Source organism: Pelecanus crispus, chromosome 12, assembly GCF_030463565.1.
Source record: "Pelecanus crispus isolate bPelCri1 chromosome 12, bPelCri1.pri, whole genome shotgun sequence".
Taxonomy (NCBI): Eukaryota; Metazoa; Chordata; class Aves; order Pelecaniformes; family Pelecanidae; genus Pelecanus; species Pelecanus crispus.
Window position 1 is genome coordinate 22502918 of NC_134654.1, and position 12834 is coordinate 22515751.

A 12834-nucleotide genomic window follows, 5' to 3' on the forward strand; every position below is an offset into this window, starting at 1 on the left:
TTTCTAGCTACAATTATACAGTGCAAGTATGTCAGACTCATAGGCCATTTCCCACTGAGTGCTTGTTTTATGTTATCACCACTTACAGACAAGCTATTACATTACATACTTGTACCATTCATTCCTGAGTTACACCTAATGGTGTTCAGCCATCCCTGGCATACTTGTAAGATTCATACCTGACTGTTTATCTGTCATTGGTGAGCCACCATTTGCATCATGAGCTACAGGGGCTCCTGTGATACCCTCTGCAGTACAGCCAACCACTGTGATCCCTCCTAGCAAGCTATCAGTTTCTGCAGAGCTGTTGCTAGTCATACTTCCACACAGAGATGACTTGTCCACTTGACTGGGATCTGCTTCTTGAGACCCTTCTTCTCCTGCAGGATAGTCTGTTTCCCTTGCCCCTGAAAGAGATTAAACTCACGTGTTTCTTGTGGGCATAAAGGGAAGTCACTTTTCTATCTCATAACAATCTAAGCTTTTAAACTGAATGAACTCTCCAGCAACTGAGATTTAACATGTAGATACCTATCTACCAGCTTATTTTAACATGATCAGCAGACATTAAAGATGCTGTCACAAAGCTCAAAAAGCAAACGCAGTATCTACACATGCTGCACATCTGAATGTCATACACTATATTTCAACCTGCAGAGTCTTCCAACTAGTTCTTTTTCTAGTTCAAATAAATTTTCCATTAAAACTAGATTTCATAACAGTGCATATATGCAGGGAGACTTATCTACATCTTTATGAAGAATTTAACTGCAATAGATCCTTTGTTCTGGAAGAAAAGCTGCTTTTCTCTCATACAATCTTCTCAAGACTTAAAATATTATTCTTGGTTTCTTGAAATGCTTATTGTATTTTACTATATTTTATGCTGGTTTGACCTTACAAGTTATACATAGTTTCAATGGAGCAAAACCTCAAACTTCACTGGGAAGAGATTTCTTCTGAGCTTACTAAACAAAACTACTTCACTGGAACTAGCGCTACAGACTTCTATAAGTGCAAGCCAAGAAACAAGAAATCCAAAAGCACAATTATTTCTTCTCCAGAATCACAATACCCTCCTACTAAACTTCCCTCAGTACACTCTCCATACACACTGTCAATGTAACAAGGATTCCCTCTACAGGAAGCTCGAAGACTTGCTACTATCTTCAAGTGGCAGAATAGGTCTAAAAAGCCAACATAGTTTTCTTTTGTGGTGTTCATGGTTCCTTAAAACATTGGCACTACTGCACAATTTATAATACAGCAGACAAAATACTTGTTCCTGGTTACTGACGACTCTTTACCTTTGAGTTAATTTAGGTCAAGAGCCAACTGAAGAGTGGAACAGTAGATTAAAAATCCAACAGTTTTCCCTCCAACTAAACACTTTTTATTGATGTGTTACAGTAACATTTTATCACACTAATTAACAAATCTTTGGTTTTTCATTGCTTAAGAAAATCTGAATAAGGTACAGTTAAAAAAGCAGGAGCTAAAGCATCACAAGTCTTTACCTGGTACACTAGCAATACAAAGCACATGAGAATTGCAAACAATGAAACTGTCCAGAATATTTCCTGGTTGATTAGCATCGATAATGATAACTTTTGTAGCAGAATGTGTGCTAGTACAGATCCAAACTAGGCTGGATAATTCTTCTTGATGTTTCAGCTCCTTCTGTTGGTCCTGAAGGAGAATAAAGGCAGAACAGAAGTGAACAACAACAGGAAGGTGGACAAGAATAGAATTATTGCCTTTGATCTTGTATGTTCTTATATTATCAGCTACAGAAATATACATAAATATGTGATAAGATAAATATATTTTTAATCTTTAATATCTTTAATACCATTGTAAAATTACATGTATTGACTTGTCTGTATATTTGGAATATAAAACCCCCCTCATATTTCATACTTGTGGAGAAAACTATAGAAAATAATTATACTGCACAATTATACAGTTAGACAAGTATAAAGCTATCTAAAAATACTATTTATGTCCCAGCTACAATACTCAGTATTGCCACAGGTTAATGTGATGTCCTAAAGCACTTCAAAATTAAGCCTTTGTTTTTATGCCCTTGATATGAATTCCATTCATTGCTTCTTCATGAAAACATGAAGACTAACACATTTTTAAACAATGGCACAGACACCTAAAACACCTTTTTTTCTAAGTGGCAGTCAGAACATGAACAATTCTCTTACAAATGTTTTTTAAAGCAGGCAGCACTGGTATAAGCAGTGCATCATTTTGATGTAAAATTGATTTGCTCCTCAGATTTACCAACAAGCTGGCACACAGGATAGAAACACAGTATTTTTGTAGATGGATTCAATAACCCAAATATCTTGGGTTTGATGACTACCCAAGAAAAATCTATTTGTTACCAATAAACCTGGTTACAAAATATATTAATCTACAGATATACGGTAAAGATGTTTAATGATATAAACTATCCAATATGCCTTACTGTGAGCTTACCTTGAGCTCTTGGTCTAGTCTGTCTAAGCTACTTTGAGATCCTGTTTGCTGTTTGTTGCCATCTGCATCCATACCAGTCACGTCATTGTAGAATACACTAGCACCAACCACAGACCCGCCATCTCGTGTTTTCCCTCCTGATAGGTTTACCCCTACAGCACACCATAGCTTGAAAGAAAAACCAAATACTTAAATGTTAAACTAAAAAAAAAAGATACACCCATTGCTAAATATGTTGTTGTATCAAAATTACTATATATCTTCAGTCCATTTTAAGGAATTCATTAATCTTAAAGTCATGTACATTTCTATGGAAGCTTAAATTCTGATTCACCTATGCTTTAAAGAGAAACAACTTCATTTCAAAAAGAAAATAATCGGATCTAAAATAAAAATATTCAGGCTAAAGCTATAGGTTGTCCAATTCTCTATATCATTGCTGTAAATATCCTACCTTCATAGAGGTATCCTTCTCATCTAAAGGTCTCAGGTAAACAGGTACAGGCAAGTTCTTCATCTTATTGTCACCCTGGCCACCATTTGCCACCTAGGAAAAAAAGAAAAACAAACCCAGAAACAGAAAAGCTTCCCCTTTTAAAAGAGGTTTACAGTCTTTGGAATCAGTTGATCAGACTTTGTTAAACGCAAGTAAGAGTTTTGCATTGTGGTTTTCCTTAGAAAGACTCTTTTAACTGCAAAAGTTCAATGAAAAAATGCTGGAATCACTCAAACACAAGCTGTGAAATTATACTCTGTTCAAATTTCACAAAACATGGAGTTGTTACTACTACATTTGAAAATATAAGCATAATACCTGTTTGTACTTCTGAGGTAGACTCCAGCCAAATGCTTGCACTCTACCATCCTCTTTCTGAACATGTGCTTTCACTTGGCGATACTGCTCTCTCTTCTGCTCTCTGCGTGACGCTAAACTGGCTTCAGTTCTAGGGAAGGATCGTTATTAAAGAACCTCTTATTTATGCTCTTCAGAATTCTTTGTGTAATGGGAGTTGCTATTAAACTCAATAGACAAGATCTCTGCAGAAGCATTGGGTTACCAAAGAGATCACTAGTCTTTCACATACCACCTATAGAACACCAGGTTTCCTGTGAGCTATTCACAGGGACCTGTGAAAGACAGGCAAAACCAGAAAGTCTATTGTCAGTATCCTTAACAAAAAATAACTTGGGTTATGTACCTCTGCTAGAAGCTTTCAAAGTTGTAAACCAAAAGCATATATTGCCAAAAAGAAGCACAGGAGACAAAAAAGATAATTACAGATACTTGTTAGCCTGACTCATGTTGTCCTATTTTTCTACTGAGCTTAAAGTGAAAATATCCATACAGTTATTGCTTAGCTACTACACTTGCATATAAAAGCATACCAAGTGCTGCCTCCTGTGCCTAAATGTACTTTTATGAAAAGCAGTGATATTTGCCAGACAGAACACTACTGCCAGGTACCCAGAATACTCATCCACTGCTCTGCATTTCAGTCTGCACTATGTTGCTTTCTTATATATCAACATTCACTTCAGGAGAACATTACACTTCACTTAGCAGCAATGCTATTTATCTCAGAGGATTAAAAGAGTAAATACTTGATAGAGCACATCTAGTAGTATAAAACCAAAATTACTTACTCTTCACTGAGGAATTCAAAGGCTTTAGATTTGTCACTAGGTAATTGAGATAAGGTGCTGCTTCTTTTCTTGACTGATGGAGTAATATGCGAGGTTGGAGCATTATATTTAACATTGACAGGAGGTTCTGGTTTCTTAGCTGTATTGCTAGATGAACTGAAGAGCCTGCTAAAACTAGAAGGAGGAAAATGAAAGATGAGTGTTAAGATTTGTAAGATACATACAAATTTGACTATGCAGGCAAAACACTGCATATGCTAGCCTGCTCAAGCCAGTTAGACTAGGAAACTGGAGCCCAACATAACAACAGCCACCACACACTCAGCAACACTCTCAAAGCACAGAAACTCATGTCAGTAAGAAAAATTCTGGTAGAATTATTATTCCATCCATTTATCAAATTTAATGGGATCTTCATCTTGAATGAAGATCTACAGGGAACCAACAAAATTAGGATGTTAACATCACACCTGGAAGACAGTTTTATGAAGCATATTAGTTCATGCATAGTGCACTTTAAAAACCCCACCATTTTCTAGGCTAAAAGATAGAATAGTTATCAGCAAGCCACAACATCAAAAGGATTATTTGACAAATATCTTGTTGTGAATAACAACTGTTTTAGATTTAAAGAGCTTGAAGTTAGAAAGGAAAATTTAACAATCAGTAAGCCGTACTTCCTAGAGGAAAAGGAAGCTGAAATAAATGCAATCCACATGAGCTATTCAGGTTTCTATTTTTCATCACAAAAAAGAATCCAGAAAAATGTTCAGAACCAGAGGCCTGGTGCATATTCAGCTAGAAAAAAATTACAGCACTTTGGCATTTAACTTCACAAAGTGCACAGCCATTCACTACGTGATGCAGCTTACGATACATTTTGTCTTCAAGAACAGTCTTACCGAGCTGGCATGCTAGGTAACAAGAGGAGAACAGTTAAGAAATCTTCATCTGCCAAAAGATAATTAGCTAACATACAAAAATGTGCCAGCTAATTGCTTAGGGTCTTTTATTTATTTTTGCCAGTGAGTTGTGTTTCAATACTTACAACTGCCAAATGCTTGATCTCTTCTTTTCTTGCATGGCTGGATTTTCTCTTGATGCTCTACAAGAAATGAATTCCAAGTTTACTGAGTAAGCACTAATTAAAAAAAGGAAAGGAACAGAACAGTGTGTAACTTATTTAAAAAAACAGGATACGATATCAAAAGCATCAAAGCCTGTTTCTTCACATTGACACTTCTTTTCTGATCAGAACCCAATATTGAAATTCTCACTAGGTGAAGTTATGTAATAAACATAATCCACATTTATTTGCATCACAAACACAACTGGTGAGTGCTTTTCAGACAGAAGAGACAAATCTGTGTAACACTTTGCAATGGAAACAGCTAGAAGAAAGCAGCAAATGATTTTAAATTCTTCTGCCCCCTGTTTTTTAATATTTTAACCATTGCCTTTTATTTTAAAATTCTTATAAAATCCTCTTAGTCTTCAACACAACAGTAAATAAATGGTAAAGTAATCATTCCTGAAGCCACAGATGCATTAACAGAGATAGGAGAGGATTTTTACAGGAGAAATAGCTATAGAAAAGCAAGCCATTGTCTGCTTGGCAATATGTATTTTTCCTCTCACACGCTCAGAGTCAAAATGGCTCACAGGTATTGAGGACAATAGAAAAAATTAGATCCCATTGTTATACCTGACTGGCAGGCAGCACCAAATGACAGTTACCTCTGGATACGGACACAGCTCACAGGGACGTGACAAGAACGAGCTGGGCTGAGGTCTGAGGCAGACGCCTTTTGTTTTTAAAATCGCACCTTCCAGACAACTCAATATTCAGGACAGAAATTAGACCAGACCACCATCTTTATTGTTTATATTTAACAAACCTTGCACAGTTTTAAAATTGTGGTTTTCTTCCCTGAACAACCCAAGTCCCTACAAATGGATTACACTCAATCTGAAGACTGTATGTTATTCCTGTTTTGACATCTCAGCTGACAACTGGGCCCACCACTTTAAGGTATGTGCAGGCATACACACAGTAATTTTTCTTGCCCACCAAACTGATGTTATTTGCAATTACCAAGTTTTGCAACCATTCCAAAATACACATATTCTTCAAGGGATGCTTATTCCACATCTTATCAAGTAACACATCTTCACTGAGGTCTCACCAAGAACCCATTTTGATTAGTTACGTTATATGCACATAACTTTAAAACAAACTTATTCATGAGCATGTGGGGAGACGAGCAGAAGGGCAATTAAGGCCTCAAACTACTGACCAGATCACTCTGCAGCTAAAAATCAAAAGCTTGTAAAATCCAAGGAGCTCTATCAAAGATTCTTAAAAGACCCTTTTACCTTATCATCTCAGTCCATCGGACAGCTTCCTGAAGCTCCATCAATCTCTCTTTATACTGATTTCTTTCCATCAGAACACGGGCCATTTCAACACGAGTAAAACGCTTCCGCTGAGCGGTGGGGACATCACTCTGAACACACAAAAAAGCAAACATAGGACGAACAAAGGAGCACAGTAGGGCCTTGCAGAGTCAGCCTCTGCCTTCCGATAAGAGTCAGTTTCGGGCACAATTCCAGATTCCAAATAATTTGGGGCTTTGTAAAACTAACTCAATTTTACCTTCCTCTCCTTCCTTTGTATGTAGTATAAATCTGAATAAAAACCTCAGTTCTTCAAAAAGAATGTGACACACAATAATGGGCAGAGAGGAAAGAAAGAAAACTAGACATGGTCAGTTTAGGTTTACTTGTGCTCTTTAGATGTTCTATCTTTTCTATACATGTAGGAAGTTTATCACTACGTATTAAGTAGTAAAGTTTAGTAGCGCTCACTAAACTCATGTGAGCTTCTAATGTCCCATTGTGGATTATACATACAAAAAACCCACATACACACATAAACCTACATCATCATCCTCTTTAGCTTTCTGTCTTGCTTCCTCTGCTTCTGCACGAGCTCTAAATACAAAACAAAAAATAGCTGCATTAGATACGACAGGGGTTTTTTTTTCCCTCCTCTTTCTTTTTCACAGCCATGGAATTAAACTTACTTTCTCAGCTCTTCTTCCAGTTCCTTGTTCTTCTCTTCAAGCTTTTGTTTTGCTTGTTTTACAGCCTCTAGTTCACCTTGTAGTACATCCTTCTCACAGGTCAATTCATCCACCTTTGCTATCAAATCATTCTTCACTACATTCAGTGCATTTCTACACAAACATTTAAAACACACCATTACAAGGATGACTATGGCCTCATAGTTTCTATTCAGCAGATTTTATTCTTGAATTCAAACACCTACAAATTTCTTACACAGAGCTGCTGTAAAAAGATAAGAGTTTCCTGAAACAGGTCAAACCCTCTCCCCCCAAATCTCAAATACTCAAACACATTCACACCTCTGTATTAGAAAAAAGTATCGATAAATCAGAACAGTTTGCCTAGAGGTTGAATTCCTCAATAGTGCTCCAATGGATTAGCTTCTGCAGTTACAGCTGTGTTTCTAACAGAAAAGGCAGGGAATTGATCTCATTAGGACACAGCACTGCATTTCTTGTAGCCTGGCAAGGATAAAAGCAGCTTTTGCTTTCAAGGTCCTTAATTTCTAGAAGAATACCAACTAAGCTATATATTTAGCCAAATATAGCTACAAATTCAAAATACTTACACCACCACTACTCTTAGAACAGAGAGCACATTTGTATAATTTCAACTTTATGTATGAAGATATTAAGGATATAACAAATTAACAGTGAAGGTCAGTATTTTTTACATACACATTCTCACTTACTTGGTTTCCAACAGCTGAGTGTTTTCCAAAATAAGGTTTTCAACCTCACGACCCATTCCTTTCCAAAGGAAACAAATACATGAAATCAGCAGATAAAATGGATGTTTTTACAAAAATCTATGTTTTGCCATTGTCTAAAAGATTTTCTAAAACCAGCTGAATTTGAAGTATGACAACTTGTCAGAAAAACTGTGAGCTATCTGAAGTTTCAGGACCTACCTTCTACAATGAGCTTTCCCCTCCACCTTCCTCCCAGTCTGCCTTCAATTAAAGCCTAAAGGCAACCCTGGCTAACTACAGCCTAGTGTTACCTCCACCTATTCTACGCATTTTGAAGAGGTTACAGTACCACTAAGTCAAAAACCAAACATGGCATTACTGGGGAACTATTACTCCACAAAAAGTTAAGTTTAAAATGCTCAACTGTTTTTTATACTATGTTAGAAACAAAAGCTATCAGTTATAGACAAGACATGCTTAATTATAAAGCTCAGATTGTGAAAGCCCTGCAGATTTCCCCACAGCAAATGATACCTTACCAAAGAAATTATGGTCTTTAAAGCCCATGCATTCCATGTAGAGCAAAAACAAGAACAAGAAACATTTCATGTAAGGTGTAGTATGAGTGAAGAGCAATAAAATATTTAGACTTATGAAGTAAGAGTGAATTAAAACAAAGCCATCACCAAAAATTTGAAGTGGAATGTGATGTGATTAGAAGCAGGATTTATACGAGAGACAGATGTTGAAAAATTTGTCACAACCATTTCTATTGGTTAGACCTCTTATAAAAATCAGTAACTTAATAAAAGTCTATCTCATTTTCTGTGAAACAATTGAGAAGCACAGTACTTGGAAGAAATGCTAAGCCCTTCAGTAAACGTTTCAAATTAATATGCTACTATGGAAAAAGTAACTTAACTCTTCATGTAACTACTTCAATATTATTTAAATTTCTGGAAAATAATTTCTCACCCTATTATTTGCATGCCTAAAATAATATAATTTGCAGGATTTTAAAAAGAAACTTTCAGGCAGAAACTAATTATTTTATATCTTGCACAGCAAAATAATTACCACTGATAATGGCAGATGTTATGCTAATTCATAACAAATGAAAAAGGTATCTTAATGGTGTAGGCCTTCTAAAAATACTCTATGAACACAATCTTGTAAGCAACTGGTAACAGAAGACTTAAAAGATATTTGCATAACAATTAAAAAAAGTATCTAAAAATAGACATGCAAGTCAAAGTTCCCTTTTTTGGGATTTCTCTCTCTGGGTTTCAGATTAAAAGTAAATGACATTTACTAGTGAAGGAACTTAGATCAGCTATTGTTACTTTATCGATACCTGGAAAAATCCCCTACACTACAGTCATCAAGAGGTTTTATTCAAGTGGTTATTGCTTTTAAAATGTATTTAGTATTCACAGATAAAAGTACCTAGGATCACTTCCAGCAGGTTTCAGGATCCTTTATAATGCAATAACGAAAACTAGAAAGCCAAGAGTGCAAAGGCAAAAAAAAAGTTACCAAGCAGGGAAAAAATGCAGAGAATGTATTTTATGAGAGCAGCAGCCAAGAACGCCTAACTGTAGAAGCAACAGATTTCAAAGAATTTTTTTTTTTAAAAAAAGAAGCATACACACCAGAATATTCCCCTGGGTATGCAGCCCAAGAGAAAACAGATTAGAGAATCCCAATTAACTACTTTTACAGAACTCCAAACTAAAATTTAATGCTCACTTAGAACAGGTCCAAATGCTTTAAACACATCAACTATCCTAGATGCAGATGTGGCTTTTAAGTAACACAGAGTAATCTGGACTACGGTTGTGCTCAAAGTGAAATCATGATCACATAGCAAAACTTTTAGACCAACACATTCTGCATAACAAATGCAGTTGTAACAATGTGTTTATTTTGCACACACCAGTGTTTCTAGCAGTAGTTTTACAGAAAATGGTAATGAAGTCAGTGACAAACTTTTGATATGTTATACTAAAAAGTACATTATTTTTGTCCATGGAAAACAAAGCATCTATTATCAGGAAGTCCTGACAGTAATTTGATTTCTTTAAACAACTTATCACATAGCTAAGGGAAGGAAGTTGCTATATGTTAATATTTCTCCAGTATCTATATCTTTGCATGCAGAATGTGCCATTAGTTGTCCCTGTGATAACAGGGTGCAAGAGGTTTGGATGAAGAATGTTCCAGCAAAGATGTGGTGGTCCTCACTGCTCAGGATTCAAAGCAGCAGAGAGTGACAACAAAGAAAAACCATCTCTCAGGCTGGAGACAGGCCCATTACTCCTAGTGAGTAATACTTTGCAGAAATGTCACCTATTTGATGCAAAATAAGTTTCTGGTGCAACACTGAACAACTAGAAATCCAGATTGTACACACAACAGTTCTAAATAATACTACTAACAATCTGTATTTTTGCCAGGTCAGACAACAGAAGCAAACAAATTACTGATTTTCTGTATACAACCCATTTCAAAACACACAAAAGTTGCATCTGCATTTTATACATTCCATAGTACAAGCTTTCATTATTTCAAAATGAGGCTTGAACACTGATATAGCCAAAAATATCTTGTTATGTTGTTTATAGAAAGATCCTTCTTTTAACGACCTTTTTGCTCCAGATCAACTCATATTCCCCACTTACATTTTGTTCAGTCAGCACACAAGTAGCAGCAAGCTGCTTAGGGGGACGAGAAATGTGGGTTCTGCCTCCCCTTTCAATTAATGCTTTGATTCTCAAATGACCAGCATCGCATTCTGCTGCAATTCTCTCCCACCAGTTAAACCGCATAGAGGTGATAAAGCCAGGCCATTACAGATTGGGCACAATCTGAATTAAACTACTTAAAACTAGTTCAAGATAAAAATCCTCACTTGAGATAAAAATCCTTGTGTCAGAGAACATATAGGGAAAACTGAAATAGAGAAAAGTGCAAGAGGTGCCCCAAAAGATTAAGGCTGATATTGTTATACTGAAAGAAAGAACAAACACCTTCTCCTGGTTTTTGCATTCTAATAACCACCTTAGGATGATACTCAAAAGATTTTAATGCAAATGAATCCTAACAGTAAATCCAGCAAGACAATTAAGCACTCCACTAACAAGGAAAATTCCTCTTTAAATAACCTTTCTTACCCAGTAAATCTGCACCTTCATCCACATCTCCAATTAGGCCAGAACCAGCAGATGACAGCTCTTCAAAGAGTGACTCTGTATTACGGTCAAATGCTTTGTTCTCTATGCCTTTGGTAGGAGTGCTATTCAAAGAATTAAAACAAGACTTAAAGCAGAAAGAAAACATTCCCACACTGAAGAAAGTTTTCTCTGTATTTTTACCAGTAGTTCATTTGTTACCCCCAAAAACAAAACAGCAGTAAATTTTTCAGAAGCTTTCAGTTGACTTAAGAGTCCTACATTCCATTTTCAAATACTACTTTGGCATCAAGATCCCAACCTTGAGGTAGCTGCTGATTTTGAGCTGGTCAGGTTTTTAATAAATTAAAGCATATCAAGTTTTGGCATCTAGAAATTCAGCCCCGTCAGGACTTAGTCAGCCCAAACGCTTAAAGGACAGACAGCTCAGCCAAATTGGAAGTCATTTAATACAAGAAGCACACAAGGGAACCAAAGAGAGATCAAAACATTCCTCTGGCCAGAAGGAATCTTTTTCACACAAAGATCTTACGCCATTAACATTCACTATACAAGGTCATTTTTTCCATCTCATCACAAGAATGAAACACACAGACACATAACATATTTGAAGGACTTGTGGCTAGACCCTGAAATGTTCAGGGTTTGCCTAGAAGATCAGGCACTCCCCCCACCGCTAAAACAGCACTTCTTTATTTTTAATGGGACTTTAGAGCTTTTGAAAGAAATGTTATCCTTCACAAGCAAAAGCTTGCAAAGAAGCAGACTCAGGCAAAAACATTCTGCCAACGCTGGGATTCCACTATCAGAATCTGATAAATAAATGCTGTAACATTCACAAAGTCAGTCATAAATCCAGATTTTAAAGAGATGGGTGAAAACACAAGGGCCTAGCTTAGAAACTGCTAGTACCTTGAAATCTAGGGAGAAAAGGCCTCTTGATATAGACCCTTTGCTTGAAATATGGAAAGAGTATTTAAGCATTCTTAAATCTGCCGTAATATGAAGTAACCTGAACATTCATCAGGTGTAGAAACAGAATGAAGAACTGCTGTTGCACTTAAAAACTCCTGAGGAATTTGGGGAACTAAGGTCACAGGAGCAGGAGATTCATTATACAATGCATGACCTCAGTCTGGTAAAATTTCTAAACAAGTCACAAGTTCAAAACCGAAGTCTGGTGCCTTCTAAAATTAGTCTTCCTACTCAAATCACAACACACAACTTACCTGGAAGCCTTATATCCACTGAGATCTTTATCCATATCCAACTCTGGAGTTGACTCAATGATTGCCTGAACTTCAGATTTTTCTTCATTTTCATTTCCACCTAGGAAAAAGCAAGTGGTATGTCTCCATAAAATAAAAATCACTGTGACATATGACATTATCTACATGTAGTCGTTATTATCGATCACCAAGTTAGTAGACTTCTGTTCAAAGACTTATCAAGGTAATTAAATGAGATGACCTATGGATTTTGATACTCTAGTACAGACACTGGAATTTTCAAGTCTCTCCTGAATTTAACTTAAGTCATCCGACAGTAGTTATTTCCCACTATTTCTCCAATCGAAACCAAGCAGATGTCTATCATCAGGGCCAGTTTTGGGCCCCTCAATACAAGAAAGACATTGAGGTGCTGGAGCGTGTTCAGAGACGGGCAACAAGGCTGGTGAAGGGTCTGGAG

At 36.5% G+C, this 12834-nt stretch overlaps 1 protein-coding gene across 4 annotated transcripts in view; it reads right to left on the reverse strand.

The window, feature by feature from the left end:
• Nucleotides 1-12834, reverse strand: part of SPAG9 (sperm associated antigen 9) — a 66107-nt gene that overhangs the window by 16138 nt on the left and 37135 nt on the right. For 3 of the 4 annotated variants that reach the window (XM_075720246.1, XM_009491688.2, XM_009491687.2), the window contains 13 exons: nucleotides 12375-12474; nucleotides 11128-11249; nucleotides 7955-8012; nucleotides 7221-7373; nucleotides 7077-7128; nucleotides 6511-6641; nucleotides 5183-5239; nucleotides 4135-4308; nucleotides 3305-3434; nucleotides 2945-3037; nucleotides 2491-2658; nucleotides 1518-1689; nucleotides 180-407 (listed from right to left, as the gene is read on the reverse strand). In XM_075720246.1, coding sequence (XP_075576361.1) covers nucleotides 180-407; nucleotides 1518-1689; nucleotides 2491-2658; nucleotides 2945-3037; nucleotides 3305-3434; nucleotides 4135-4308; nucleotides 5183-5239; nucleotides 6511-6641; nucleotides 7077-7128; nucleotides 7221-7373; nucleotides 7955-8012; nucleotides 11128-11249; nucleotides 12375-12474 — 1638 coding nt within the window. Of the gene's footprint in view, nucleotides 1-179; nucleotides 408-1517; nucleotides 1690-2490; nucleotides 2659-2944; nucleotides 3038-3304; nucleotides 3435-4134; nucleotides 4309-5036; nucleotides 5049-5182; nucleotides 5240-6510; nucleotides 6642-7076; nucleotides 7129-7220; nucleotides 7374-7954; nucleotides 8013-11127; nucleotides 11250-12374; nucleotides 12475-12834 lie in introns of all 4 variants that reach the window. The other variant, XM_075720247.1, reaches the window with a different exon arrangement.